This window comes from Rissa tridactyla, chromosome 3 (assembly GCF_028500815.1).
Source record: "Rissa tridactyla isolate bRisTri1 chromosome 3, bRisTri1.patW.cur.20221130, whole genome shotgun sequence".
NCBI lineage: Eukaryota > Metazoa > Chordata > Aves > Charadriiformes > Laridae > Rissa > Rissa tridactyla.
The window spans coordinates 87038207-87059464 of record NC_071468.1 but is presented as its reverse complement, the minus strand read 5'-3'; the positions used below and the strand labels follow the sequence as shown (position 1 = coordinate 87059464).

Here is a 21258-nt window from a genome sequence, read left to right as displayed (position 1 = left end):
CAATAATGGATGTTAATGTGAAAGGCTGAAACGACGACAGTATATTTGCCCGCACGCTTCCTGAGCTAGTATAGCATGGGAAAGCAGTTGCTTGGAAAGTTGTCATTATTTCCTCTTGTGTTGTCTAGAAGGGACTTACAAATACAGTCAGGTGTTACTGTCAAGAGGAACTGTCGGTTTGTGGCAGTATAGCCCGTATTTTCTAGTGAGCATGCAAATACTGTGGGAATTGTCTCCTGGCTGCTTTGGAAGTGACAGCTTTCAGCAGAAATATTCAGGCTTCTTCATTTAAATGTAGTATGGAGTTAAAGATTAAGAACTAATATTTCATTTCTAGTTGCTTTTGTTTTGCCAAGACTTTCTCAATTCTTCAATGACCTAATTTTTAAAAATACAAATATTGTGGCACAACCATGATCCAAGGCCCCAGGACACGCTCACTTCGTCCCCTAAGGACCTCCAATGTTTTCAATTCACAAATGTGGAGAAGGAAAATTGCCCAAGTAACATGAATCTGAGATTATGTCATATGGAAAACTGATCCTTTGAAACAGGCAGGGACCTTTCTACAGCATTCATTGGGCTTCGGATGGGGCGTGTGGGACCACAAATAGATTGTAATTTTTTTCAACCCTTCCTTTCAATTGTGGATGAACAGCAGTGAGAGCACTTTAGTGGCAGTGGCATGGCTGAGCTTGCTCTCCCTGCACGGCTTTTGTGCATCCCTGTTGGACCACTTCATCACCCCCACCCCTACACCCATAACTCTGCCCCTGCTGCCACTGGCCAAAACTAGACTAACTTTTTGTTCATCTCATGTCTTTGATTACATTTGCAACCACCATAATTTAGGTCATTTTTGCTGTTGACAGCACTATTTTAGTTTGTATTCCTTTCTTCTGCTCTTTTGTGTTTTGTTTTTCTGAAGTATATGTGTTTGTCTTAATGTGACATCTCTGTGCAAACATATGCATCTGAGGAAGGCAAAAGAGATTTATTGCATTTTGGCTAATACAGAGGAAAGGGGAAATTGCCTACATAATGAAACAGGAGATTCAGTTTTAACTATGTCATTTCTCTCTTGTCTCCATAGTGCTGAATACACAAATATAAAATATATAATCTACCTCCTCCAAACATATCAACGTACAATTAAAACCCACAAAGCTTGACAACCTGTTGTCAAGTTGTTTAAGCAGTTGTTTCAGAATCTGACAGACAAACTTATAAACAAAACGTAGAGTACCAGATTGTGGGATGAGGCAGCACCATCACGTGGCTTCCTGTTATCTCAAAATTTGGAAAACAAAAAAGTAGAGGAATACTTTTTCTCCTTGAATAAATAACAGTTTAATTACATTATAGAAATAAAATATGATATGGTAGGAATACACTGGAAATCTTACAGAAATACTATTCTGCTACTGGTAGGTAAATGGTCAAAGCTACTTTTCATGACAATCTGAACAGTACTTGTGTACAAACTATTATACAGGTCGCTAATGAAAAATATTGCAGCAGTTGCAAGGATGTTACCAGCTCAAACAAACATCTAATGATACAATATTCTTCTAAGAGGAAGTAATAATGTTAGATTTACAGACAATAAAGAGTTATGTTCTCCACTTTGAAAACACTGGAAATAAAAAGCTCAGGTAATCCAATTTCTTTACCTCATATTATCACAAGGAAAGATTTTCCTTTCACTATGAAACAGCATCCCAAGAGACCCTGTAAACAGTTTATTCAAAGGTAGTACTTGAGATGTCACAGCAACTTCAACAATTGTCCTAGTCTACAATTACAGACTTTTTAGGCCACTGCTTGTACAGATGACTTTTTTTAATTTTTCACTTATTTACGTACATTCAGCCCAATAACAGCAGGTGAAATGTGCTGTCTATCTCATAATAGACACACTAAAGTTTTCATCGAAAGGCCAGTGCAAGAAGATGTGGGTAGTGATTGCACAGCATTGAGGAGATTATATTATACAAATATACAATTAGACTGTTGAGAATCTTAACTCTGCACACATGTGACACAGATGGCCTTCTCAGTAGGTACGCGACACTTGGAGTTGGTACGTATATGTAACTATCGTTGCTTGGTTGATGATGACGGTGTGGGTGGCCGTGGAACACAGTATCATTTGGCTGTGCTATCACTAAGTGAAGGTAGGCAACTGCAAATTAGGAATACCTAAAGCTGAAGTTTAAGTACAGCTTATCTTGGAACGGCAGCAGTTTTTTTTCTAATGAAAGAGTAGTTCTACTTAGTGCGCAACGGGTAAGGAAATTGTTGCCACCTCTTTAATAAATGGTTCTAAGTGAACCGACACAGTTCCCAGAGCTTTAGAAAAACTCATTATGCAAATGAAGATACTGATGACAGACAGTAACGTTTCACAGGATGCTATTTCTTATTATATCAGTAAGCACCAAGTTAAGTGCCAAGACAGCCCCATTGTCCCATGATTTATCATGTAAAATTTAGAACTTGAATGCACAACGAAAGTCCACGAAGTTTGCATTTAATTCACAAGAAGACAGTTTCAAAAATGGCTCTTAAAACACCTTTACACTTCAAATGGTCTTCCCCCCCCCTCACCTCCCCCAAGAGGACTGCTTTTGGACAGACTAGCTACGAGGAAGATCCTTCAGAAGGAGGACTTCCATGTCCTCCGGGAATCCGCTGCAATCTGCCAGTTTCGGCCCACCATGGAGAGCATGGTGCCCTGTCCTACCACCCAGGCAAGCTGCAGGGGAGGATGGGTAGAGGAGGAAAGTACCCCGGTGTCGGTGTCTTCCAGCTGCTGCTCAGCACCTCGCCTCATGAGACCTTTAAAATGTGCCGCCCCCTCACCAAGCCTGAACTCGGAGCCATTGATGCCCCCGCAGAGCCACTGCCTGACATCGGCTGGGCCGTTTGCACTACCAGCTCCTCTGGCCTGCACTGAGGTTACCAGAAATGCCATGGGGACACCATGGCGGCCAGAGACCCCCTCTCTTTCCCTACGCAACCCCAAGGATGGGCAGCATGGAGCTGGCTCCACTCGCCTGCAGCCATGGAAGCAGTCGCCCCTCTTGCGGCGAGCGTCAGGCAGCTAACGGGCCAAGCTGCCTTTGCAGCTGTTTTGGCAGAAACCAGCCAGACCAAGGGCGAGGAAACGGTCTAAAAAAGCAAGGCAGCAGAAAAGAGGACCCCATACCTTCTTATTCAGAACGGAATTACAGAATACCCTCCTCAAAGACTATCTGGTAACACGCTCCTTGCGGAAGTCCCAGGCCGCAGAAACAACCCCACCAGGGAACCAGAGGTGCCATTTTCCTTCAGGAACTTCTTCCTCGAAGCTGGTAAGAGTCAAACCTTCTCATCTGTATCCTGGTTTCACAGCAAGACTCACCTCATTTCAAGCAATCAGATTTGAATACTGACGGCCTTAAAAACAAACTATAATTTATTTCTGGCTTTCTCAGTTTTCAGGAACAGCATCGACAGCCCCTGCAGTTGCCAGTGGGGGCTCGCGCCATGCTCTGCCTCTTGTTTCCCCTTATTCTCAAGTACAGCTGATAGGTTGCTTTCTCTAGCACAGGGCGACACCTCTCAGAGTGGACCGGGATGTTCTTAATACGGTACTTTCATCAGTAGCCAGTTGGAAGAACTCAATTTTAGAAACAGAATTCGTGTGCAAAGCGTGCAACAAGAAATACAGTTTACATTTGGTCATAGTGTCCTATCTTAGCTATGCTACCATGACTCACACTGATTAGTATACTTACATACACGCACACGCACACGCACACACACGTACACACACATAGATATTTACTTATATACACGCTCACACAATAAGAAAATGTCTAAGTCTGACAATATTTCCTCCTCTTTTAGTGAAGACGGGAGTTTGGCATCTCAGGCTCTGAATCTGCTTAAACCTGGGATACAGGAATGCGACACACTTCAAGTATACATCGACTGCACAGTGATAACATCGCACATTGAAGTCTGACACATGCTGTCTTCAGTGGTCCAGCACCAGCACGTGGCTTAAAACCAGTTGGCTGTTAAAGGAGGCAATATCCGGGACCTTCGCTTTTCAGTGTTCGTATTCACGCAACGCCCAAGGGCAGGGCGATAGTCTGTACAACCATAAGCGTCCTCCTGTATAAACGCAGTGGTATTTTAAAAGTCTGAACCAGTGCATTCCTCTCTTACATTCCTCCTCTATTCCTTTGTTGCTGTTACTCTCGTATGCATGTGAAAGTAAAAGGTAGTGGGGAAATAATTTTAGTAGAAGAACACAAAGCCTCTCCCCTAAGTCCACAGAAGACCACCAAAAGTGTAAAATTTCCAAAATAGCTCATAGGAATTCTTCAAATACAGTAAGTGTTTTCAATGGGGTTTACATATCACGTTTCACATTATTTCCACGGAAGTCTACCTTATCACTTTGTTTAATCAGACAAATATCAAGAACACATAATAAAACAGCATACAATTCACGGGACACGACACGTTTTACAAAACCTCTAGAACTCAGCACTGCCGCTTTTGGAAAAAATCAAAAACTCCTACTACTTACAGACATGAAATACATTTCACATTGAAATGAACAGCATGATTACAAGGCTTTTTTTCTTATTTGATGGTATTGGTTTAGGATGCATTAGTTTTCAATTAGGTTTCACAATTTTTCTTCACACCCCCGAAAGGAACCGCTGCTAACCTGGTATTTTCTCTGTGCTCTTTCAGGAAACTTATCATTATTCAGTAAACACTTTTTAAGAAAAAAAACTTTTGAAAATTTAGCTTGAATCCCTAATTGTAAAACCTGAAGAAGTGGCTGATGGTAATGCTCTTAACACAATCATTGCTCAGCTTACAATGACAGACCAAAAAAATATTACAGGAGGGTACAAACACGTTAAGCCATGGGTTTGGTTTTCTCTGTTGTTGATTTTTTTTTTTAATATATTATTTTTTCAAACTAACTCCTTTTTCTCACAACGCTGAGAAGTCTCTGCCTTACAACGCTTCAGCAGTCGTGTCTGTGGAGACAGACATGGTAACTTTGGCAATCTTAACTGTGCTCTTAATGCAGCTCTCGGCAGCCCTGTGCACGTTCCCCGCGTTGTTGGCGTGTTTGTGCTGGCAGTCAGACTCCATGCTGTTATCGAGGGGCTGCGCGGTTCCTTCGCAGGTGGGGAACATGCTGCGGAAGGCGTGTCGCAAGTCCTTGCTCCTCAGAGCGTAGATGATGGGATTCACTGTCGAATTCAGCAAACAGAGCATGCTACAGAAGGCAAAGACAGTCTTGATGAGCTTGTTCATTTTCCCAAAGACATCGTACACCATGATGGCGAGGAGAGGGCCCCAGCATATGATTAAAACGACTAGGATAAGGACCAAGGTTTTGGCTAACCTGATGTCCATACGAGTTTGGTCAGGCCTAGTGATCTGTACCTTACCATCCTCTGTAGACTGAATGATTATGCTTTTCTGCGTGCCCCGCTGAATCATGCGAACAGCGTGGCTGTGAGCCTTCCACAGTATGTACATGTAGGCATAGACAATGAACAGCAAGAGGACACTGGTGACCCCGATCCAGAACATCAGGTACGTCTCGTCAATGAGAGGGAATATGTCCGAACAAACGGAGTTGAGCTTTTTGCAGTTCCAGCCGAGCAGAGGAAGAACGGCTATTACAATAGCGATGGTCCACATCACACAAAACGCTACGACAGCCTTTGGTCGGGTAACAATCCTTTTGTAGGCTAGTGGCCTGTGTATAGATATGTATCGGTCTATTGCCGTGAGGAAAAGGCTACCTACGGAGGCGGTGAAGGAGGCTGTAACTCCACCCAGTTTGAACAAGAAGACGTTGGGGCTGTCCTTCCGGTGGAAAACATGGAAATCCACAAAACTGTAGACAAAAATCACGCTGCCCAGGAGGTCGGCCACAGCCAGGCTGCCGATGAAATGGTAGGAGGGTCTACACCGGAGGCTTCGGGAGTGGAGGATGACGCACAGGACAAGGAGGTTCTCTAGGACCGTGAAGGTACCCAGGGTGAGCGACAGCACGGCGATGGCCAGCTGTTGGCTGGGATTCAGGATCATAAAGCACTCCATATCCATGAAGTTCTCCCCACACTGTATGTTCTCCTCATTATCCTTAAACGTGGACAGGGACTTGTTGTAAAACTCTGTGATGTTGACCTGATCTGAGGGAATAATGCTCAACAGGGGATCATCTCCTGCAGTCATTTTTTCTTGGAAAGGATCACCCCTGAAGGAAGAGAGAGGAAACTTCTGGGGGTAGTATCCCAGCTTGGATGCCATGTCGCCCTTCATGTCTTCGTACTGGATATCGTTGGAACCCACGTACAGGAGATCTGTTGTGATTGTTCGGAAAGTTGTATCTGCGAGGCCATCTAGGATTGACTTCATAACCCCAGTCCTGTTGGTTTCAGAGAGACTTGGGGGAGGGAAAAATGCATCGGAGGAAATCCTAGAAGGGAAAAAAGATCAGACTTCATTAAGATAAACAGGGAGACAAACTCCACAAACAACTAAGTTGAACTGTGTCAAACAAAATCAACCTTTCTCTTGTATTCGGTGCAGGTCTAGCCTTTGCCACCTGTGGGAACCAGGGCGAGTTGAGCACTTAGAAAGAAATCACCTGGATTTCACTAAAACTGAATTACACTAAGAAGTAATGCGAAAACCAGAGGCGTGGGGAATTGAGTATTTGATAGGAAAGTAATTTTCGTTTCTCATCAAAGCCTTCCGAGCCGCTCCACCAGAAAGATATCTTTCTCTAGATCTGAACTTGGCTTCTGATTGCAAAGTACCTTGCAGACCAATATTCCTTGGGCTTGCTTCATTGAGATAATACCAAGTGCCACTGTAGGAGCAACATTAAACTGAATCATCACCTTCATTGCTTTTCTTTCAAAAGGCACCAAGGGTTTTGAAAACCTGACGAGAGAGAGGGAACGAGGAAAGAGCCATGCACTCTAAGTTTCACAGTTCACCCAGTATGCCTGTATATTCACATTACTCTGTTACAGCAATCCAAGGTCTACTAACATCTGAATTTGTTATTGCAAATTCATTAGCAAGGTGTTTCATCTACAAATATAGGAATCTGGATGCAGCTTCATTACTCTATTCTTTTCTTCTGCTAAGAAAACCAAGGCAACTGGGATGTTTGGCCGCTATGGGAGAGGTGGGTTGTTACACAGCCCTATCTGCAGTTTCAGGAAAGGTGACCGGCACTGCTAAATCAGTGAGCACATCGGTGATGCGTTCTTTGTAGATCAGAAGCCTCAATCAGGGCAGTTCATGCTTGCCTAGAAAAAAATGGCACTAAGTTTGGGTCAGGGTGCAGCTCTGACCAAAACTTCAAGCAAAAGGGACCAGGAGCCACTGCTCCTGTGAGAAGCATGGAAATGTAACTTGTCACATTGGAGACAACCTCAAAAACATTCTGTCCCCTCAGAAATGGGGAGCCCAGCAGCGGTCCCCAGGTAGCCAGTGGTCTCTGAGTCCCGTCATGCCCAGCTTTTGCTCGTGGATGGTGATTAATTGCAGGGTGTAACTCCTGGTCATGGTATCCTTGGAAGAGCAGCCTCACCAGCATCTGAGCATCTTACACGCATCAACACATAAAACAGGTCTTATAGCTCTTCTTATGCTGTGCTCCTCTATATCACTTTGCCCATATAACACGCCTTGAACATGCACTGAACAGCTGCTTTAGGGCCCCTTTGCACTGCTGGAGTGGCAGAGAGTGGTATGAATGTAAATAAGAGCCAAAATCATTGTTTGGTGTGGTACGGTTATTCTGCATCTGCTATGGGACATCTAGATGACTACAACCGCAACAGGAGCAAAACCGAGCTTTTTCATGCTTTTAGAACAGAGGAAATTGTTTCTGACACCCAAGAAATCCCAGATGCTTGTACTGACTCGACCTGTTCACTTTGCACAACTGACAGTAAACGGCCAGAAAAGCCATGAGAGATTATCTGCCAAAATCCAGCGTACTGATCACCCCAACTCCTAAAGAGGAGACCTGCACAGTAGGTACCACAGCTCAGTTTTCCCATGAAAACTAAAAGAAAGAAGAAAAGGATTCCTCTCTACAATGCCAATACTTGAAACCAGAAGAAATCAGCATTTCCAAAAGCAGCAGAAATCATTTGGCTGATGAGATATTTATACTACACTTACACGTGGCACCTGAACACTCACGACTTCTTCCAGAGTTCAAAGTTTTCCATTTGATTCAGCAGGCCTGGACATTGAGGGACAAAGGAAATATACGGACATAGACCTCCAAAAGACACTGCAACTCCGGTGCTGCAACCGAGGAGTATAAACAACCCTTTAGGTCTAAGACACGGCACAGACACTTGCTGTCTCAGCTTTTGCAGACAACCTTGCTCAGCAAATAACAACATAATTATTAGACAGACCATCTTAAAATGTATTAATGAATTTAATTTTGAGAGTTTGAGCAGCGAGGGAAGGCAATGTCACTGAAGCACACGTTAAAAATGAACAGCAATAATCTAATGCGTCAGGTACTTTTCTTTCAGAAGGTGCTTTACAGCTATTCCTAGTAGAATGTGCAGATGTTACATGTTGCAAAGATGACCCTGCTGACAACTGACAAATCTGTTTCAGGTGAAATCTGGCAACTTTAAACTTGGCAATATAACATCAGTTTAAAACCAGAGGTGAAGAATGTGTTATTCACTTGAAAAACTACCCCCAAAAATTTAAATAAATTAAATAGTTCTACAAACATATAAAGATGGCTTTGGTATTCTCTGTTATTTCAGCTTATTGCTGACAGAAGAAAGACAACCATTTTAATGATTAAAGCCACAGCCTCATGTTGAGAAGATTATGTTTGAGTAAAGCTTCAAAAATTGTATGCAACTGAGCACTTCTGCTAGACAGACAAACAAATTGTTATGAGGTAGCTAGTCGCTGCTGGAGTCGTGTTAAGTATAGACTTCCTCAGAATAAGGTGAAGCCACCGTGCAACCTCTACCTTTGTTTGAAATACAAATGAAAGAACATGAATTCCTGCGTGCTCTTTTGAAGGTGGCAGTGAGTTATGTGACAATATCACTATGCATGCATATGCTATGCTAACAACATGGTTAATGGGATCAGGAGAGGCAAGTCTTACTCTGAATTTCAATGATTTTTTTTTCCTCTGTATTTTTACATTGAGATTATTACAGTAATTTCCACCTTATTGTCTCTGCAAAGAGAGTTTTCTTTGAGAGTACTTGGGAGTTCATTAGTGGTGTAGTTTAGGCTTTGGGGGATGCAGCTGACATTAATTTTGTTTTTGTTTGCTGCTGGGAATATCATAATTGGAAATTTCTAGCAGTATGTGTGCATGCACCTATTCAAGTAGCAGTTGATTTTTATTAAAGTTGCAGTAAAACAGCCATTTGCCTGATCTGGAATTGCGCTTTACTGGAATTTCGTTTATTTTAATTTAGATAGTAGCTTGCCCCAGCATAAGCTACAATACTGAAATCCACTGAAGCGATCAGCAAGGTTTTCCACGGCTGCCTAGTGAAAACAAGACTGGAGGTCTTTGGCACTGAGGTTATCAAAAGAGTCCATGACACAGTCTGAGGTGTTGCATGATTTGACATCGACCGAAAAGCTGATGGCAGAAGCAGTGGTCTGGTTCCCGGTCTTTTCGTTTGGTCAGGTGGACATGCCAGTGGCGCACAAATTTCAGCTCTGAGCTCTTCTGTCTGAACTTGGCACGGCGAGGAGGCACTGGCCATGAGAACGGGACACCCCACTCCACGTGGCCACACTGCTCTTTGCAGTTGGCTTCAACGCAACCCAAACCCATATTGCCCGAGACCCATTAAGATCTCTACATGAAATACTCTAGATCTTCTCACAGCCTGTCTAGTGGACAAGGGTCCCCTGCACAGATCCCTCCTCTCTGGACGGGGCTGGGGTGATGGCTCTGCGTCACAGCAAGGTTCCCTCGTGGGCAGGGTGGCAGTGAGGGAGAACCTCCCTGTTCTTCCAAGGGAGAGCCTCCCTGCCCTGCCGAAAGCCACTCTTCCAACAGAGCCTTTGAGTCTCCAAAGCTCCCAGCTTCGTCCCTTCCTAAAATGAACTCTTACTACCTCAGTCATTTTAAAACGGCTTTAAAAAGAACCAAAACATTGATTAAAGATGAGGAAGAGCCCGTGCTGACGCCGGCACACAAAATTTTTGGTGTATTTCCATGACTGCATGCAGCAATTCACAGCAAGTAATGAATTATGACTACGGATAAGGATTAAACAATTGATAAGAATTTGAAGCACCTTTTATCTTGAAGACCAAAACCAGAAAACCCATAGCTGAACACCATTTTAGACTCTTCTCCCATCAACCGGCGGCTGTTGATGGGCACTGCCAGACCAGCTGTGCAAAGGGACTGCCACTAGATGGAGTGGCTTTTACAAACAGACCACTTAGCTATCTGCAGAGACCTGATTTTAACTTCCCCTAGCCCTTTTTTCCCAGCCTGCTTTACCGGGGGTCAAAACATATGAGGTGTTAAACATCAGCTGAAGGTTGAAGACACAATTTTGAAAGGTTTTGCCCTCAAAGCGAAAAGAATTAGTGAAGAGCTGAAGGGGCAAGTCTTACTACTGCCCTCCACTGTGTGGTTACATATAGCCTTAAAAGAAGCTTGGATGCTATCCGAACATAAAGACCCCTCAGATAAAATATATAATAGATAATGCAAAAAAGGTTGGTAACAACAGGGGGAATTATACCTCCCCGAGCTGGTCCACAGGACCAGTTCACTCAGGGAACAAGAACATGACTTCATTAAAATGCTACCACCTATCTTCTCCTGTTGTTCTGGGGGAGAGGGAGGGCTGGAAAGTTTTTATAGTTATCTAAAAAAAGGGCTGAATTTATTAAAATTTTCAAACCAGGATGATTGATAGAGCAATTTTAATAGCCTGAATAGAAACAGTGAATATTTGCGTTCTTCCTCAGAAAGTAATTACAAGCAATACAATGATGCTACTGATAACTGCAAAAATGTTGACATGGCAAGAAAAGGAATCAAAAACAAGAAAGGGAAATCCACAATCAAACCTTCCTAGCTTCTATTTTAGAAAATATTTTGATCTCCATGTCTATACATTTCTTCTATGATACCCACAGCTAATTAAGAACAGGCTAAAGGACAAGTAGGTATAATTGAAATGTAGTTTTTGAATGCACAAAAATATATAAATGCATTTTCCTTGCTAACAAGTTATAAAGGCTTGTAAGTCCTTCAGATGGTTTTATCTTCCAATAAGTTTGCATAGCACCCAGTACACTGGACTCCTACCAAACAGGGTCCACAAAGTACTGCCACAGGAGAAACAGCAGTAATTTATACTCATGTGTAGTCAGCTGAAAAAGTGTGAGAGAAATGAGATCTACCATAATAACTGCTGGCCTCCAGGAATTAGAACTGTCCCATGAAATGAAAATTTATATGGCTAATAATTACCTTATCCCATATGGCGATGAACAATACTGCTTCGAGGACAGAACAAGGTTTCTAAGCTTTGGAGAAAGAAATGTGCAGTCTGAGAAATGGCACTCTAAGACTCAGTAACACCGAGCAAGAAAAAAAACCCATCTTGACGAGAATGTGAAAGCACCATTACCCCTACCCTATTTACTGTTTTACTACTCCATCTCCAACACTGTGCTACTCCTAGGCTATAAACGGCAAATACGCTGTCACTCCTAATTCAGGAAAACTTGCGTTCACTTCAGCGGGAATTTTCCCCGCGCAAGGGATTGGGAAGGAGCACTGACGCTAGGAGAGAAGCAAGTGAGGGATGCTATCTTCTAGTTACAGCAAGGCACTATCAGCTATGGGGTAAACAAGGGCACGCATACTGAACCAAATCTTGTTCTTATCTAACATGATGATATCTTCGGCAAGTTGAGCCTTAATTAGCAAGAAACCACAGCTACATGGTTACTTATGTTAATGAACATACCCTTTGCACACTAGCAGGATAGAGGCCAGATTGTTCTAATCTGGGGACAAACTACCCCTATGTGACACCACCCAGCATCCAGCAGCTGACGATCTGAACAACAAAAACAAAACAATGGGGAAAACAGAGCGTTAATCAGTGACCAACACTGTTTTTAGAAGAAATAACATAATTTCTTCCCTCCAAAGTTTTCTTGGTGAGATGTATGCACCAGTTCTAGCACAGGTGATTTGCAGGCATAGAGAAAAAGAGGCTGTGTCTTATCTCCCAAACAGCCAGGGCTTACGCGCGATCTGAGGTTCAAAAACAAGGCTGAAGTCCTGCTCTGCTTGGTGCAGGTGAAGGAACCCGAATTTTGCTTTCCTGCCAGCCGGATGAGCATGCTGGCAGCCCCTCCGTTCTGCTGCCCATCTCTAAACTGCTTGAGTTGTTCCACATTGGATCGAGAGTTAAGCATCCAGAAATAAAGGCGCTAACTGATATTCCAGCAGGCAGAGTGCACGCCTGGGAAGTGAGAGGCTTAGCTTGAAGCCCTTTCTCTGAATTAAGCAAACCAAGGATGTGTCTCCCACATCCCACCCAGCCGCAGGGGAAGAGCAGGGACAGTTCCCCATCTGCCTGTGAAAAACCCCCAAAGCTCCCGAGTTCACTCGAAACCCCTCAGCTTGTGAAATACAACCTCCTACACACACATTTCCTACCAAGTCAGAGACAAGACGAATTACTGAAGTCGCAAACTAGCAAAGGGACCATCAGGGTCACGTTCATGGGAAACTACAGCTACCTGGTCTGCCTGGCTTTTGGGAGAAGGGGTTGGCTTTCTTAACAAAAAGACGGTATGAACGTGGGATTTTAGCAACCTTTACAGTTTATTTTATACATCTTAATTATTTCATTTAAAGACATAGTTTTGGGAAAGAATGATGAGGTTTGTTGAAGTATGAAAGGCTCAGATGAAAGGGAAACGGTGAAGCAAGAAGTGACCCAGTATTTGCTTAAAATCAACTCCAGTTTAAGGAGCCATTTCCTAATAAAGCCGAATGAACAGGTAATACGGAAAGTCTGATACAATGCTATGGTATTTATATTTTAAAGAAAATGGAAGGGAACTCATTAAGCTGGTCAACTTTGAACTCTCAAACTTTGTCTTTTTCAAGGGTTTATCTTGGATTTCAATATTCCAACAAAAATTGCTTCATTTCCTGCCTCTTTTCTAGCCATTCACTAATGCCAAAAGGTGCAGACACTTATTACTGCTGAGCAGAATTGACATAAATGTTAAATGGAGACAGAGAAGCCCAGCCAGGTGCAAAAGAGATGGGGGCTGAGCACCCAGTCTCCTGGAAGTACCTAGAAGAGATTGCAGCTTAGCACACAACGTGTAGTTGAAGGGAGAGAAGTCATTTGAAAGAGCAGAGCAGGACATAAAAGACTCAGACTCCACTGGATGCTAAATGCTAAAGGTTCCCAGAAGAATGTAATGTCTAGAGGATGAAACTGAGGGAAAACAACATTTATTAGTTAAAAAAAAAAAAAAAAGAAAGATATAACCACTCCAAGAAAACAGCTTCCATGTAACGGCTAGAGCAGAACAAAAAAGGTCAAGAATTTGTTGCAGCAGAAAATATTAGTGAACTTTATTAAAAGAGTAAGGATTAGAGACAGAAAGGTAGCAAAAACATCAGGCTCCAGAGAGAATTCTCATAAACTGCACAGAGTGCACGTCTGCCCCCTCCTCCCTGCGCCAACAAACTGTGGCTGGAACAAGTTTTAATCAAAGACTTTGTGAGACAGCAAGGAGATGCTGAGAGCAAAGGCAATGTGGGTTAAGTGACTGTTGTGAAGGGGATTGCGAGGAGAGGTAACTGCTGTCCTCATCCAGGGAATAGGATGTGCCCAGGTGAGACGGGAGCAAACCGGGGAAAGGTAAGAGAGAAAGACCCAAGCAGAACGAGCCCCAGGGAGGCAGGGGATGCAGATTTTAGGGAAAGAGAAGAATTCCCTTTGCGATCAGCTTGGGGAAAGCAGATGAGGCGAAGGAGAAAACTCACGAGCGAAAACCTCCCTCCTCTTCTGAGCTATGTGAACTTCAGAGACACCTGCGTAAGCTGCAGGATACAGCTAGTGGGATTTTCTGATCTCACCGTAAAGAAAGAACAGACCCACTGTTCTGCAGGCGATGACTTGCTCTTTTGAAAGTCCATTTCTGATCTGTATTCAAACGGCAAAGGAAGACACAAAGGGCTCGGAGAAGCCATCCTTGGTAAGGTCACAGAAAAAGACAGCGCTGTCCGCACTGACACATGGGACCAAGCTCGGGACAGTCGGGAGAGATCAGCTGAGCAAATCTGGCCAGGAACATTAATAAAAATCCAGTTGCTTAAGGAAAATGAAGTACAGCATACGGACCTCGGAGGTGGAAAGGAAGAAAGAGTGCTCAAATGGAGCCACTGAGTGACCCATACAGCAGATAAACGCGCCGAAAGGGGAAAAAGGAAGAGGGATTTACAGGCAACGGCAGGGATTCAGTGCACAGAAGGTCAGCAACACATTGCAGAGCAACATCCCTTCTGCCTCAGTCCTCAGGAGTCTGCTTCTCCTAAAAATTGTGATTAGGCCACCAAGTATTGGCACTGCTAGGATAGAAAGGCTTTTGGTAAATACAATGTCCCACACCATCCGCATTAGCGAAGGATGAAAATATGCACTCCAATTAAAAAATGTAAAACATTCTTTCATTTCTGGAGCTGTCTGGCCTTTCATAAAATTTAAATAAGCTCAGATAACTCTCTTCATAGCTACATTCAGAATATAATGATATTCAAATATACTGCCTTCACACACACAAACAACTTGTGAAATTATTTGCCAGCATATTAAGCCACTACACCAGATTGCTTGGCAATGGTGCATGTCTTCGAAATATGCAGATGCTTTTCTTTTTTAAAAAGAGGAGAGAGGGAGAGAAGAGAAGTGAGAAAGAATTAGAGTAGAATCTGATATCCAAGTAGCCAGAACAACAAATTGCAGAGAGACTCCAACCAATATTACATCAGATTTGGAGAAATAGTTAAAAGATACTGGGGGGTGAGTTACGACTTCTTATTTCTGTGTATATGTGTATACATATAGATATTTATATGCATAAACCTACAGATAGACATACACAAACACATACACATGCCTAGAGGAACAACTACGCAAAGTCTCACAAATGTTGCAGTAGTGTTTGACACGCATAAACTCAAATTCCCAGTGCCGGTGCAGACAAGCTAGAAGTGTAGGTACAAAAAATACAGGCAAGATGACTGCTGTGCATCTTTTTGTATTCCCTTATACACAGCCTTTGTGGGGAAAAGCAAGAATCTAAAACGAGTACATCTGTCACTGAGATCCTGTAAAAATTATTTTGCCTGTATATATACATATAGGTGCCTATATACACGCTCTAAACCTATGCCACCTATTTTTCCAGGTACATGCGTAGGCTAGGACTCCAGTACTGCACTGCTTAAAACAGAAGCAGAGGTGCCCAAAAGCAGTGATTTCTGAGAGCTTGCTTCATGATATTCACCACAACGGGACAGTGGGAGCCCCTCAAGCCCCTGAGCACAAACTTTGAAAGGTTTCCTAAAATGCAGAAAAAACCGAAAATTACTCCAGTGAGGGCTGAAAGGGAACTGACAGTATTCCCTACAGAACTGCTCCTGCTCAGTACTTTTTAGTGAGTAAACACACCTTTCTTAAGAATATACAACTGACATAAAACAGGTCAACACAGGATGAGGTACTATTTGATGTCATGTAGCCTGGATCTACACAAACAAGACATCTGAAACGTATAAAACATCCAGTTTCACCAACAGTCCAGCCGAAGTATAAGAGGTGACATTAGATACTAACACACACAGTAGTGAAATATCTATTTTATCTGTAATTTGGATGTGGGTAGCTTCATCAAAAAGGGATGTTCGTACTGAAGAGAGAGAGGCAGAACCGGGCTTGGTGTGTGCATCACCATAATGCCGCTGCATGAGGCACAAACGGCAGAATAAAATGTGCTCCAACCTTATGTTGCAAACCCAACCATTTTTCATGGGCAACAATGGCACCTTTGGGAAAAAGGAGAAAAAAAAAAAAGTTCTTTCTAACGAGAAATTGATTTATAAGTCATTATAACCATTTCAAAAGGACAGGTCGTGGCTGGTTTCAGCGATCATTAACAAAGCCACGCACTTTAAAGAGCCTGAGTTCTGGGTGGGGGGGAGGAATTCTTATCCCACCGACAGTAATCAGATGTGCACTTTCTGCAGCAGTACAGTGTCAGTCTAGAAATGGAGATGTAAAGAGCAGTACTGAGAAGACAGGTTGTCACATTTTTAACTTTGCATTAATAACAAATGCTGTCGCTGTCTATTCTGGCACATTTGCAAGCTTGCTTTTAAGTGCGAGGGGCTGGCATGTATTTCCACTATAGATAGGAAAACAAGAGCAGCCTTGTTATGATTAAAAGGGTCTATTTCCCTCTGCCTTCTGTCTTCTGTGTCCATCTGCACAGCTGCTTTGAACTTGGCCAAATCCCAGTGTTAGGGTCGCCTGCAGTACATATTTTAAACCAGCAGCAGACTGTGTGAATTTGCTGCTAGAGAAGAGAAAAATCTCCAAATTCTCACTTAAATGGTCAATGAGTGGTTTTGTAGAGCACGCATCATTTTACACAGCCTAAACTATTTGGGAAATTGCAGCGAAACATATCTAAAATCATTTACCGTCAGGAGGAGACTCAGATAAAGCCAATATAGACAACCGCAAAGAAATGAAGAGCAATCACTGTTGAGAAAAATTAAATCTGCGGATGCCTAGGTAGCCAGCGGCATGACTAGAGAGAGGTCACAAAGTTTGCATCGGAGAAGTTACAGTAATTTCTCTTAAAACGAGCAGAAGTAGAGAAACCAGGTGAGTGGAAGACAGTGCGTGAGACCTGCAGAACCAGGAATGGCAACGTGTTTGCAAAATTATTAGCCAATACTAAGCGAATATATAGGTTTGGGTTCTCTCTTGCCTCTTAATCTCCGTACCTACCCCTACTCAATAGACAGGAAAGCCATCCCAGCTCTCCCTCTCTAGTGCGTAACACATTCAGCACCAAAATTCCCAGTGGCATGAGAGTCTGCAAGCATTTTGGGACAGCCACACTGAAGGCTGAAAGTCAGAAATGACTTAAAAAAAAAGAAGAGTTATTTCATTTGTAAACTTCTGTTGCCCAATCAGAAACCTGTGAACAGAGAAAGGGAAAGAAAGGCTTGCATTGGCTAAGACCTGCCATTCCTTCAGCAGAGCATGAAAGCCTTTAATGGGGTCCTTTATGCAACTGAGCCAACATAATTCACCAAAGAACAACAGCCAGGATTAAAGGCGCCCACCAGCTCATCCTCACGATGCTATAACCTGCTTCCAGCTTCACCTTGAGTTTTGTAGGTATTTTGATTTGATTACTGTGGGTTTAGGTGTCACCGAATGGTCGATGAGGCAAATTCACAGCAAACAGTCGATTTCTTTACCTAGCCAACTTTTCCCCCCTCCCCCGGCAATAGATGCCTGCTGGCTCAGTCAAACAATTATTGCTTTTATCAATTCTGCTTTAAAATGTTTTTATTCAAATGGTTCTGCCTCTCATTCCAAAGACCAACAGAAAATAAAGCAAAGCTGTTCCTGGTTGCTACAAAACTAATTTTAACCTCAACCAAATCACGAATTACACATTCATCTTCTAAACTGTTTAAAGATGTTACGTTCATTTCTTTTACAGCTGATTTAATAAACTCTGCCTGCATAATAAATATTCCTACTATAGTCACAGGGGTTTTTTTCCTTTCTCGAAAAGGGAAAACCCACACTGGCAGTTGATACAAGGTGTAATCCAAAAAGAATTAAGCATGCCCAAGTAATTTTTGCAATGTTGCACATTTTGTTATTAAATATCATTTTAAATATCACTCTGATCCTTCGCATGATCTTGGTACATGTGAACAGCAATGCCACCCCCAGCAGAGAATGCTATATTCCTTTAAGAAAAGGTGAACAATAACAATGAAAACAAGATGATACATCTAAGGAAAAAAAAAAGAACCTTTACTACACCTTTAACAGGTTCAAAAAGCCACGCTACATTTAAAAAAAAACAACCAACAAACAACTTGTAGATACTCAAGAAAAGAGTATTTTGCTATCTGGGTCTATGTTACATATGTCCCTTTATCTTCAGAAAGAAGAAAACATACGCCGAAACTGTTAATATGATCATTTGCTGCCACACAGAAAATAACACTGATGATCATTTTAGAAAAAGAAGGAAAACTACGGACTTCATCTTCTGACACCATTTTACTTAATCAAAGTGAAATCACAGTAATGAGCTCTCTCCCACCAAAGGCTTGGTACATACCTCATCCAGGGGTGTTCTCAATGGAGATTTGCAGACGTCTTTGAGACAAAAAGATGCCCATTTAAAAGAAGCCCATCTGGTTACTCAGAATTATCTCTCAACAGCTGAAGATTTCACATGACAAACACTGCGTGAAGTTTAAAAAGCTCACTCTTTTTTCTCCTGTTTCCCACCCCTCCCCCCTCCTCAAGACCTCCGAATTTCAGACAAAACCAAACGAACCAACCAAACACCTACTGGGATATTCTGAAGATGCTGGATGCCTAAGTGACATCTTTCAACGGAACATCACTGCGCACAAAATCACGAACCGCCTTTTATTTCGGGCACAGCCTCAACGGGGTTGAGTTTTGGGGAGGAAAAGAGCTACGGGAAAACCGGGCGGAGTGCCACCCGCTGTACCGTCACCGGTGGGTCGGGACGAGAGGAGAAACCCCCCCCGCACCCCCCTCCCCTCCCGGGTGTCGGAGAAGGTCCTGCGGGGACCTGGGCGGCTGCCGGCTCCGCGCACAGAAGAATGAAGAGACGCGTGTTCACCATAACGCCACCAGCCTCCCGCACCCCCGCCCGCTGCCGGGCTCCCCCCACCCCCGTCCTCCGCCCCGGGGATGGCGGCAGCAAAACACGCACCTCGGGGCCACCGGCTGGCCCCGGGACACCCTCCAACTCTCCCGTGCCTGGGGCAGGGGGGAGACCCGCGCTTCCCCCCCACGCCGGGCCCCCCTCCGCAGCGCCGATCCCGGGGAGGGATGCTCCCGCCGGCGGCCGCCTCCCCTCCGGCCGCTCCGCCGTCGGGGCAGGCGGTGTCACCCCCCCCCCGGGACCCAACGCCGCCAACAAACTTTGAGGGGGACGACAGCTACCTGGCCCCCGGACACCCCGTCCGGGGACACGGACACCCCCCGCACACACACACACCCCCCCCCCCCCCGCCCAGCCCCGCGCCGTCCTTACCCTCCGCACGGCACCGGCCGCGTCCCCCGCCTGCTCCGGCCGCGCCGACCCCCGGCAGGGAGCGGGAGCGCCGCCCCGCCCGGGCACCCCGGCACTGGGGAGCGCCGAGGAGGCGGTGCCGGCGAGGGGAAGGAGGAGGTGGGAGACTTCTCTCTCCAAACGCCCCCCCCAGCTGCCTCCCCTTCTTCCCTTCCCTCGCCTCGGCGCCTCCTCTCCGACCACCGCCGCCCTCGCTCGCCCGGCTCAGGCGGCGCGCCGGGCTCCGCCGCCCCGCCGCCGCTCCATGTGCCGCCCACCCCCCCCAGGCCGCCGCCCCCGGCCCTCCTCCGCCGCTTCGGCGCGGGGAGGCAGCGCGGGAGCCGCCGGGCGCCCGGCGCGGCTCCGGCACACGCCGCCGCCGCGTCCCCCCCCCGCCTTCCGCCCCTCTCCGGTCCCATTTATGAAGCCCGTCTCCCATCACGTGTCAGTGTGCCTTTTGTCCCGGCCCTGGCAGCGGCGGAGGCGCCCCGCACACGCGGGCAGCGCCGGGGGAGACGGGCGGCGGTGGCCGCCAAACTTCGCCCGGGGGGAGGGACACGGGGACACTGGAGGAATGGGGGGTGGAGCGGGCCCCGTCCGCCCCGGGCCGTGCTCCGCGCCTCCGGGCGGCCGCCCGCCGTTCGCCCCGCGGTGGGTCCGTGGATGATGAATCGCTATGGACCCCCGTCGTTGCCGGCTCTCGGGCGCGGGGGAGCCGGGCCGGGGGAAGGCGGTGCGGCGGGGTCTCCAGCCAATGTGGAAGGCAGCGCCTCCTCCGGCCCGCGGGGGCGGACGGCGCCTCCCCGCCGCGGCGGGGGGAAGCGCTGCCCCGCCGCGGGGCACGGCCCGGCCGGCCGCACTCGCCGCCCCACCGGGGGCTGTGGCGGGTTGGCCCCGGCTTCGCGCCGGCGTGGCGTGGGGAGAGCAGGAACAGGGCCCGCACTCGCCTCGGGGCCTCAGGGTTGGTGACCCCGGGGGCCGGCTGGGTCGGCCGCCATTGGGCCTTAGGCCATGGTGGCGCTGGCAGGGCATCCCCTCAGGGCTGAGCCTTGTCCCCGTGCCAGTATTTCCTGTGAAACGCCAGACTTTTGCCATCGTTTATTTCCATTTTCCTCACAATCCCTGGAGTCCTGTCTTGGGTATTTTGGCTCTTGTAGGACAACTGCCATGGTGGCCCTCGGAAGTGCTGGGGAATCCCTCCCTCATCTCTGAGGGACCAAGTGGCTCCAAAGGCGGACGGGCAATGGGCAAGACCGGGAATCTGGGCTTTATTCAACAGCCAGTTCCTAAAGACTGTTGATATCCAGCTGGCTTTGCTTTCGCGCGCTTCTGCCTCTGCAGTGTCATAAATATGTATTTGCCTTCACACGTATTAATACAGAAACATGATAAATATTTATCATTTGACATAGTGTCTAAAGACATTAACTGGTCCATCTACCACATCCACCCGTGGAGGAGGAACACGTCGTATTCCTGTTTTCTCAGGAAAAAAAAAAGCACTTGTCTCTTCATGAATGAGGGTTAAAGATTTTGGATTGGGATTTTTTAGGGGTGCCCAACTTGAGATGTGCCTGCAAGCTGACAGTGAGTCTTCCTCATGAAGGTTTTTCCAGCTGGGCCCCCGAGGCCTGAGGCATCCAAAATCTCAGGGCTCCATCCAGGGAAGGGCATCTGCTGAGGAACACAGACCCGTTCTCACAATCCAGAGTTTTCCTTGCATCTAGTCCCACAGCGAGCTTGCAAGATCATAATTGCTGCCTATATTTTTTCCAC

The 21258-nt window shown here is 45.6% G+C and overlaps 1 protein-coding gene across 1 annotated transcript; it reads right to left on the bottom strand.

The window, feature by feature from the left end:
- Positions 1-891: 891 nt before the first annotated feature.
- Positions 892-19610, bottom strand: CNR1 (cannabinoid receptor 1). The gene is made up of 2 exons (XM_054197301.1): positions 19465-19610; positions 892-6511 (listed from the first exon to the last, which is right to left on the bottom strand). Exon 2 carries the CDS (start codon positions 6448-6450, stop codon positions 5029-5031), a length of 1422 nt encoding a protein of 473 aa, XP_054053276.1. The 5' UTR covers positions 6451-6511; positions 19465-19610; the 3' UTR covers positions 892-5028.
- Between the last annotated feature and the right edge of the window lie 1648 nt (positions 19611-21258).